General features: G+C 40.9%; 1 protein-coding gene across 1 annotated transcript; it reads left to right on the plus strand.

Annotated features, from left to right (window-relative positions):
• The first annotated feature begins 297 nt into the window (after positions 1 to 297).
• Positions 298 to 4,495, plus strand: LOC308123742 (neoverrucotoxin subunit alpha-like). Its single transcript, XM_080486395.1, has 4 exons — positions 298 to 418; positions 971 to 1,067; positions 1,808 to 3,274; positions 3,378 to 4,495. Exons 2-4 carry the CDS (start codon positions 980 to 982, stop codon positions 3,932 to 3,934), a joined length of 2,112 nt encoding a protein of 703 aa, XP_080342521.1. The 5' UTR covers positions 298 to 418; positions 971 to 979; the 3' UTR covers positions 3,935 to 4,495.
• The last annotated feature ends 6,055 nt before the right edge of the window (positions 4,496 to 10,550 follow it).

The following is a 10,550-nucleotide window of genomic DNA, read 5'->3' on the forward strand; positions in this document are numbered from 1 at the left end:
TTAAACTTGAGCTTTTTTCAGCTCGAGCATTCACACTTTCTAGTTCTGATTCTTATTGTTTTTGTAGGATTTATTTTTTCCCATTTTGCAATGGCTCACCAAGCACACTCGGCCAACCATCACAATCAGAACAAGATCACTATCTGTTCCTGTAAACAGGGCGCTGGAACAAGATCGTTTTGATCTCTCCAAACCTCCATAGTTCAGGATATGGGAAAGAAGCCAGCGTATCATATCAGGTGCAACCGCCATGTCGAGGTAGTTCTCTTCAAGATGAGGTCACATGTGGAGGTTTGTGGTGGGAGGAGTTGGCTGAGGAGCTTTATGTGACGGTCCCAGGTCTGCAGGCAGACTGTCTGCTGCAGCGCGGAAGTCAACAAGACTGGAGGATTCAGCTTCTGCTGAAGAACACCACAAAGTAAGAACCAACTTCAATTCACAACATTTCAATTCTCATTTTTGCATTGTTGTCTTTCTCGGGATATATATAGCTTTAAAACTTTAAATGTTGTGTTTTTAGTCAAAAAGTCACAGGCACACAATGTAAAATAATTATTTAGCAACACAGACACACTCAGTTACCAAATAAGGCTTGTTTGTCTATGTTCTGCACTGTTAAACTGTCTTTCCTCTTTTGTTTGACAGTGAAGAAATGTGTCATCCTTAACAGAAATACAGTAGCAATCTAAGCTGTGATTTGTTTTGTTTACAGTCATATTATTACTGTGTCTTTCACCATTAAATGTTAACAGTGTTTTTTTATGCCAACTATTTGAAAACACAAACATTTTTCAGAGAAAATCAGTGTTCATACTACAACTAACACCTTTTTACTAACAATTACTTTTTGAATTAGACATTGTAAAAATTGATTACAGTACTGAAGTAAAACACAGTATACTAATTTATTTTATTTTTTTACAGTTTTGTTCAGATAATTGATTTTAAGTCAGTGTTTGTTTCTCGGCAGGTTGGAGAAATGGCCTCAGACATGACAACGGCTGCTCTCAGTCAGCCTTTCACTCTAGGGATGCTCGTTGACGCTCGCAAAGATCGCCTGACTCCAGGTAAGTCTGCATCCACAAGACCACAAGAAGTGTCCACAGACAATGGTTGTTGAGTGATTTGCAGAAAATTGTTTTAATGAGTATTTCCAGACCACAATATTTGTAAGTGTTCGCAGAGAATGTTTTCATGAGTGTTATTGGATTATGGGATTGATAAGTGTTCGCAAACAATGGTTTTCAGAATAGTTTACAGACAATGGTTTTCATGAGTATTACTGTCAATGGTATTTATAATTGTTCACAGACTTTTCGTAAGTGTCATGAGACTATGGCATTTATAAATGTTTACTCTGAATCGTTTACAGACAACACTTTTGATCAGTGTTAACAGACAATGGCATTAATCAGTGTTCAAAGACATAGATTTTCAGAATAATTTGCAGACAATTATTTTCAGCAGTGTCACCAGAGAAGGGTTTTCATGAGTGTTGCTAAACCTTGATATTTACAAGTGTTTACAGACAATGGTTTTGATGAATGCTAAGAGACAATGGTTTTTTTGAGTGTTCACAGACTATGGTTTTCAGAAGTGATCACAGAACATTGTTTTCAGAAGTGTTCGTAGATGAAGGCTTTCAGAAGTGTCTACAGATGTTTTTTAAGAATGTCTACAGGCAATGGTGTTTATGAGTATTGGCTATTAATTGTTTTTAATGAATGTTCAGAGACAACAGTTTTCGGTGTTGAAAACTGAAAGTTTTCATCTTGGTCACATGACAGCTTTTTTCTCGTTTGTGCAGGGTTCATGCTGTGGGATAAGAAAACCATTCAAGACAACACAGAGGTGACACCTAACCACAGTAGTGAATTCTACGTTTCTACGTCCGACTCCACTGAATCCAAGACGTCTCTCCTGGATGTCAATGCCTCTCTGAAAGCCAGTTTCCTGGGTGGTCTGGTAGAAGTTAATGGATCTGCCAAATACCTGAATGACCAGAAGAAATTCATCAACCAGAGCAGAGTGACCTTCCAGTACAAAGCCACCACCAACTTCAAACAGCTGTCAATAGCTCATCTTGGCAGCTTGGATCCACAACAGATGAGTGTGATTGAGAAGGGCTTTGCAACACACATTGTCACCAAGATCCTTTACGGGGCAAATGCTTTCTTTGTGTTTGACAGTGAGAAGTTGGACGAAGGAAGTGTGACACAGATGGAGGGCAGCATGGAGGCTGTGATCAATAAGATCCCCACCTTCACTGCCGAAGGCAAAGTCAAGATTGAGCTGACTGAAGAAGAAAAATCTGTCATTCAGAAGTTCTCCTGCAAATTTTACGGAGACTTCATTCTTGAAAGCAACCCCGCAACATTTGTGGAAGCAGTGAAGAGCTTTGCAACGCTGCCGACGCTGCTGGGAGAAAATGGAGACAAAACCGTCCCGGTGAAGGTCTGGTTGATGCCCCTGAAGAACTTTTCTCCAAAAGCTCCTGATCTTCTGGCAGAGCTCAGCATTGGGCTGGTGAGGAAAGTTGAAGAAGCTCTGGAAGACGTGAAGCAGATGGGAACCAGATGTAACGATGCTCTGGTTGATGGAGTGGGAGAGGATTTCCCACAGATTCAAGAAGACTTACGTCGCTACCAGAAGCTGTGTAAATACTACACATCTAATCTCCAACAGGCCCTGGAGAAGAAGCTTCCCTCCATCCGCGAAGGCAAAGAGGACGAGAGCTCGTTGAGACTAGTGTTTGACAGCAGAGCTACGTCACCGTTCAGTCATGAAGAACTGCTCAAGTGGCTGGAGGGTAAAGAGAGAGAAATCAACGTCATCAGGTCTTGTGTAGAAATAATGGAGGGAGTAAAGATCGTCCACAATCAGTCCGAACTGGATCGAGAAGTTCTCCGTCCAGGGGTGCAACATACTCTGTGCTTTGTTTTCACCTCGTTGGAATCTGCTGACCTCTGCCTGGATGCAATGGCTCAATACTTGGATTCACTTCAATCTGGATGCAACAGTGAAGAAGTCCCGTGGTTCTACTCAGAGGAAGTCTTGACCAGAATGAGAGAAAAAGCCAGAACCTTCCGTGATCTCGCCAACGAGCACAAGAGTAACAAGCGGGTTCATTTTCTTGTGGCAGCCATTGAAAATAAGAATCACACAGGCGCAACAATCTACCACTACAAGAACGGCGTCCTGGTCACTGATGATTTTACCAAAATTGAAGTTCCTCCATTGGAGACAATCAAAGACAAATCAGACTTCATGTGGTGTAAGTCAAGTTTTCAATTATGTTTTCAATCAAAAACACTCTGCTATCAGAAACCCATTGATTGTCAAAATTTTTGAAATGCTTGAAATGATTTCTCCTTCAGATGCCTGTGACCTCACTGTGGACAGTGACACGGTGAACCACTACCTCAATGTTTATGTTGATGAAGAGTATAAGAAAGTCAGACATGGCAGCTACAGGAACCCATATCCTGACGACCCAGAGAGGTTTGATAAAGAGCCACAGTTTATGTGCAGAGAAAGTCTGACTGGACGTCATTACTGGGAGGTTGAATGGAGGGATGCCCCGTGGACGTGGATCAACATAGCTGTTGCATATGATGAAATAGAAAGAAAAGGATCAGGGGATCTTAATGAGAGTGACAAAGCCTGGGGCTTTGTTCAGGTTTATGGCTTGTTTGGTCAGTTTTTATATGCCTGCCATTCCGGTAATCGGGTGAAGCAATTTCGTTTTCCCCCACATTGCACCCGGATCGGGGTGTATCTTGACTGGCCTGCTGGTAGTCTGTCCTTCTACAGAGTCTCCTCAGACACCCTGACTCACTTCTACACCTTCCGCACCAAATTCACTCACCCTCTTTACCCTGCCTTCCATCTGCGGATCGTGGACAATTACGTCCAGCTGTACAAACCTGAGTGAGATATGAGTCGAAGAGTCATTTACTCCTGAATCGTGTGTGTGTGTGTGTGTGTGTGTGTGTGTGTGTGTGTGTGTGTGTGTGTGTGTGTGTGTGTGTGTGTGTGTGTGTGTGTGTGTGTGTGTGTGTGTGTGTGTGTGTGTGTGATATGTTAGCCATGATCATAGTGAACTACCTGTGATCTATATTTGTTAACAGATGCATGTTGGACATAAACATAGAAAAATGAAGTAAGTTTGTGTTTGATAGCTTTTGTCCGGGTTGTAATCATGCTTCTTGATAATAAATGTCACACTGCAGGAAAGCCTGTTTATTTCTGATGGGCCGGGTGACTCAGGGTCAGATGAAGGTTCAAACAGTCTATCTGTGACCAGAAGATGGTGGGAATTGTTACTTCATGAGGTGTTGTGTAGAGAGACGATGATCCAAAAACAAGATAGTGTCATCGGGTACGTATAGTACCAACTCTGATGTAAAACTTTTCATGTTGTTTTATTCCTGTTCTTTTTTTATATATATATTTTTTAGCACTGTTTGTTAATAAAGACTAGTGAAGTCTTTTGATCAATGGGGAGTGAATCACACTTTGGGCTTGCCACATGAGATCGAATCACCTGAAATGCAGGTTAACACACACACACACACACACACACACACACACACACACACACACACACACACACACACACACACCAAGGAGAAACATGAGAACTGAAAAGGTAGGAACTCCGCAGGGTGTTATCCCATCATGCCACTGGAGAAAAAGGGACGTAAACAAGAAGAGAAGGAGAAGAACGACCAACAAGGGAAGGCCAAGTCTAAACGTCAGTCTCTCCCCATCGATTTGACCAACCATGTGTGAGTTCTTTGTTCAATGTCACCTGTTAAACCGGTTAAACACATAATCCATTCCTGGGACGTTGGTTGCAGATTAACAGCTTGCTGACTGCGATTTTCAGAACAGAAATAGTCCTTGTACAACCTTTTGCAGAATTCCAATAAATAGTCAAAAGAGAGAAGTTGTTTGTCTTCTGTCTCATAGAAATGAACATGACATTGTTATTGAGCTGTTTATGAAGCTGCTGTGATGTATGTTGAGTTCACAGTTCCTGGGTCCCAAACAGATGTAAGATTACTTTACCTTGAATTATTGTCCTTCAGGGAAGAATATTACCCATCATGACCAAAATAACAAGACGACTGTCATGAGAGAGTCAATAAAGTCACTGTGTTTATTAGTGTCTGATAGGACCTCTGGGTTTATCTAATGTACAAAAGCCGGCTGTGAAAGCTCTATAATGTCGACTTTGATCCTGATTTGCACCCCGAGACTTGTAATCCGGCATTATCAAGCAAAAGCCTTCTTAGTTCAGCCAATCGATATGGAACATGAGTCTCGTTTGTAAGGTGCTGATAGCGGCTGTGCAGCCTGCCCCCATGTAGCACATGTTTGGTTCAGTAACCTTGATAATGAATTCTATTGACCTGCTGCTCATCGACTCCGGCTGATGACTCAGGACCGAGTCTCTCCTCGTACTTTCAGCCTGACTGAACAACGGAAACAAACTGTCCTTCTGATTTGAAAAATGAGACGTTGGAGTTTGAACATTAACCTTTTTCTTTTATCTCGCTATGAGAGGAAAATCTGGTAATGTCAATATGGGGAAGGTCTTCCATTACTTAAGTGGCTTCATTGGTTATACAGGAACTTTGAATTTGCTGTGGCATGACGCTGATGTATGATGTTCGTCAAAAAAATAGAGAAGGGAAGCTCAGAAACATGAGTGTGAGTTACATAGAGAGCAATCATCAGTCCATAATATTGTCTGTGCACTCACCAATACATAGCCTCTGTGTATCTTTCCTGTATGGAGTTCCTGGAAGAGTTATTCTGCAAACACACAGAGATTCACGCGCAGAGCGGCGGGCAGCCGCGCAGATATTGATGACACTGCAGCTGCTTATTGCCTCATTCTTCTTCAGCTCTCTGAAACACCGCCCTCTGCTCTGCCGCTCTCACAGGAGAGCTCGACACGAACGCCGCGTCGTAAAACACAGCCGCCAACACTTGATAAAGTACTCACACTACTGTAGACACACCACTCGTGGAGTAGGAAGATAGTAGCAGTGACTGAGCGTCATGAATAAATTAGTAACCCTGTTGCTTTCACGAAAGTTTGGAGTAAAAACCTGACGAGCTTCAGAGTCACCGTCTCTCTTTGTCTCACTCACGAGCTGACTGTTAGCTTCAGCGTTAGCAACAATTACCATTAGCGTCATCTGAAGTTCTTTACAGTAAAAAAGCTGTTTTCTTAATATTTCATTAAATCAATGTTTACTATAGGAGGAGTGCTTCAAAAATAACCTCCTAAAAGCAACATGTATGATATATTACATGTAGCATTATCCTGTGTAAACAGCATCTTTGATTAGCGTTCGCTGTCGGCATGTTGGGAGTTCATCCCCAGCTTCATAAATCTGTTCCTTGCAAGAACAGCAAATAACATCCAGATTATAGAGCAAATCTCAGTTTGTGAATTTCGGTTTCCTGAAATTCATTAGTTCCAGACGGAAATTGATCATATTTCTTTCTGTAACGAGCTGCAGCTGTTCAAATAAAAGCTTTTATTCTACTGACACTACAAATTCGATCAGTTAGTTACCTATTCAGAAGTTCAGTTTAAGCTCTTTTGAAATTAGTGCAACATAAATCTAAAAGCCACGAAAAGGGTAGTCCAAAATGAAGTTTTAAAAAAAGTAGCCAAAATCTAGACTGCTTAATAAAATCAGCTCAGAAATGAGTCTTATTGTCCAAATTTAAGATTTAAACTTGAATTGAATGAGTATAAAATGAGTCAAAAACGAGTGTAAAATTAATCCATAACTCGTCCAATACTCATCCAACACTAATACTGATTCAACTACAAAATAAGTCTAAATATTCTCCAAAACTAGAAGAGCCTCTCTATTCCTCCATCCAACTTCAGCTAGCCTCCAGGTTATAGAGCATCTTCCTTGAAAAAAGCCAGTATCAACCGCACAGGCACAGCAAACCACTTGAACAATGCCTATTTCAGCTCCAGATATCTGTAGAAAAGGTGTGAACACTTTAATCTTTGTTTGTTTCCTTTCAGACTGAACTTTATGGCCACAATCGGCTCAGTGGAACATTGTAGTCTAAGACTGTGCTGTAATGGTGCCACCTTGAGTTTAAAAAAATACAGGTTCTAAAAAAAAATAGACTGAGTCGATGTTTATGACAATGCAACTCAATATGAGAGGATAAATAGAGCAGATTACTGTCCCTGACGAGTACCCACCTCCTGCTGAACAATGGACTATTATTATTGGGCTATAAACTCACACAGCCTGTGCTCACTCTCTCACCCCCTCTAGTTTTCTCTCGCTCTCACATTTCCATTCACCTCACATGGATCTTTAGCCGCCTCCTCTCTCTCTCTCAATAAATATTCTGCCCATTTTCCACCTCAGTGGCTCCTTGCAAATACAGACAGTATTGGCATGTACAGAGAACTATATTATACAAAACGCCTGGACACACACACACAGACACACGCACAGACACACGCACACGCACACACAGATGTTAAGGCGTTTCTTAACAAAGGACCTGAATAAAGCAGCAGCAGCAGTGAACAAAAAAGATAAGCTGATAAATTTGTAAGTGGATTTTTTTGGCGCACTGTTTTTTGTTTTTTTTTACTTGGAGCAATAGTTTTTGCTTAATTGAAACCATGCAACATAGGCCCCATTCACACGACAACTTTCGAAGTGAAAACGTGTTGTTTTGAAAACGATGAGCATGGAAATGGCAGAAACGCAGAAAATGATGTACTTTTCATGTTGGGCCACTAGTAGTACTAGCACTAGCAATATATGGGTGGCATGGCTCGGTTGGTAGAGTGGTTGTCTCCCAATAGGAAGGTTGCAGGTTTGTTTCCCATCTCTGCCTGTGTACATGCCGAAGTGGCCTTGGGCAAGACACTAAACCCCCAAACTGCTCTCATTGAAGTGACAGCACCCACTATGTAAAGCTGTTTGGAGGTTGCTCACACAGCTGAAAGGCACTATATAAGTCAAGTGAAGTCCATTTACCATAACCTCACTATTTGATTTTTTTCTTCTTGAAATGTTGTGTTTTGGTTTTTTTTACATTTTCAAATTTTCCCTCAATTTTTCCGTTTTATTTTTTATACTGTTTTCATATTTCAGTTAACTTCACAGTGTCGGAGAATGATCATCCACAGGATTTGAATCCTTTGTTTTATTGTCGTAGATTTGGGCACGTGTTCGTGTTTATATGACGTTTCAAGTTTAAACACGTTGTGTTCCTTTAAGAGATGTTTTGCATTTAAACAAACATTTGTTTACACAGAAACGGCAGAAACACAGAAAACGAGAAAGCTCACGGGACAGATTTGGTGACGTTTGTACTGAAATCAAACACACGTGCGCAGAGAATAATCCGCTTTCAACATTAACGATGGGAGTATATAAGACATCCTACATGGACAGACAACCAACTTGGATTGTTATAACAGTGACTGTCAACTATAAAGCTACCAAGTCCCAGGAGAATATGGACTGTGAGTCATGACACTCTGAGGGTAAACATTGTTATCGTCCATCTATCGCACATGAGCAGAAAAACTATTTACGACAGCTGTGGCGTGCAGACGCAGTGGCAACATTTTCAAAGAGTTGTGTTTTCAGTGACTCTCGTGTGTCGGAGCCAAGGCATTTCGTTTCAGTGCCATTTTTTGATTTTCAAACATTCAAGTCGGTCAGCGATTAGAAGCGCATATTGACTCTAAATGTTTCTGTGACTTTCTTTCTCCGTCTTAAAAAGCCAACAGAAAAAAAGAAAACCGCAATTAACCTGTGTAATTCTAACAGCATCACGAGTGAAGAGAGGACTCAAAAAGCATGTGGTGAGACAAGCGCTGTTTTGTTAAATAACATGGACAGGGGAGGCGGAGGACGTTAGTGGAGCAGACGAGGGTAAGAATCCAGATGTCAGTCAAGGGCTGGGCAGGAACAGATGGGGAACTAGAAACCAGGAACAGAAAGCAAATGACTGGAACAGAGAAGACTGACACTCTGGCAGGACGACACAGAACTGAAGCCCAATTGATACTGCAGTCGCCAAGTGCAGACAATCACACAGACACAGGTGAAACATCAGGACAGGCAGCAGCAATCAGACACAAGGAGAGGAAGTCAAGGAGGCTGAAATGAGACAGACTGCAAAATAAACAAGAACAAGAAAGCGAGTGGATTTGTGTTTCTTTGCTTGTTACTCTTTTTGTCCTATAACCCCAACCTGAACAGCAGAAAGTCGACTAACCCATCTCTGAGTCTGTTTCTACAGAAAGAGTTACTGTGAATATTGTGCCTTCGAAACAGACGACATGAAAAGCCAGGCCACTTTCAGCTCTGTACTTGCAGGGTCAAACTGGTCTGAACATCAAATGTATTCAAATCCCAAACACAAAAAAGCAGTTGTGTGTCACTTCAACAGGGTTTCAGGCAGAAATCTGTGTTTTGGGTGTCCATCGGAAAAATCTGGGCATTCCCCCCAAAATTTCATTTGGGGGGGTGGGGGTTTAGATGATAGAGGTAGACCTTAAATGGTGCATTCAAATGCATTCTGGATTACTAAATACTACATTGTGACATGTAGATTTTGCTTTTAAAAATAATCTATTTCTTTTTCTCCTTGACATTTTTGGTGATGCGTCCAATATACTTTTTTGCTTTGTTAAAAAGTTGTCTTTTTTCTTTTAAGGTAATAGCTTCTTTTTATTGGTGATGGTTTTCACTTGTACCTGTAACTGTACCTGACTCACCTCACTCCAAACTTCACTACACGTACTTGTTTATGCCCCCTGCGGTTGTTAGATTACTTCTATCTGCACCCCTAAACTGAGTGCCTGTAGACTTTGAACTCTGAAATAGTTTCTATTATCCTCTATTAGGTTTTAATTGAATATTAGATGCTTATTTGTGATCCGCACGCCAGCTAGAGCTCGATCCCATGGCCTCAGTATGTCACAGTCACACATAAACTGATAATGGAACAAGCATGATTGTCAATACTTAAATCAAATTCAGCATTTTCACAGAAAAAAATAATATTTTATTGTTTGATGAAAAGCATGAATGATGTGCAATTGTCCAAACATGTGTCAACATTTTAGAAATGAAAAATCAGATAGATCATAGGTCCATAGATATTCTGCAGCTATGATTCCTCAGTATTTTGGAAAGAAAATTCATTTGATTTCCTCCCCTTTGCCCTAGCATTTGAACGCATCACGTTGAGTCAGATAATTATGAACCAATCAGAGAGCGCCTTTCAAAACGTATGTACCACATGTTAGCAATTGACCAATCACATTGCTCATTACTGGGCTTAATACAAATAGAAAGTCAGCCGCGAGTTGTTTACTTGAGCCGATAATTCGCTATATTTTGGTGAAAAAAGATTAATTTAAGCAAAATTAGACAATGACAAATAGTGATGGCCATTATACACATATTCTAGGCGGCTTTGAGCAACCTGTCCGCTATTTATTTGGCCGTCTTTTCCGAAAA

This window comes from Lipophrys pholis, assembly GCF_963383615.2.
Source record: "Lipophrys pholis genome assembly, chromosome: 1".
NCBI classification, from domain to species: Eukaryota; Metazoa; Chordata; class Actinopteri; order Blenniiformes; family Blenniidae; genus Lipophrys; species Lipophrys pholis.

Coding starts and splice junctions, on each gene's coding strand:
- LOC308123742 (XM_080486395.1), top strand. CDS start 980: ATGGCCTCAGACATGACAACGGCTGCTCTCAGTCAGCCTTTCACTCTA. Junction 1,068..1,807: donor CAAAGATCGCCTGACTCCAG/GTAAGTCTGCAT, acceptor TCGTTTGTGCAG/GGTTCATGCTGTGGGATAAG. Junction 3,275..3,377: donor CAAATCAGACTTCATGTGGT/GTAAGTCAAGTT, acceptor TTTCTCCTTCAG/ATGCCTGTGACCTCACTGTG.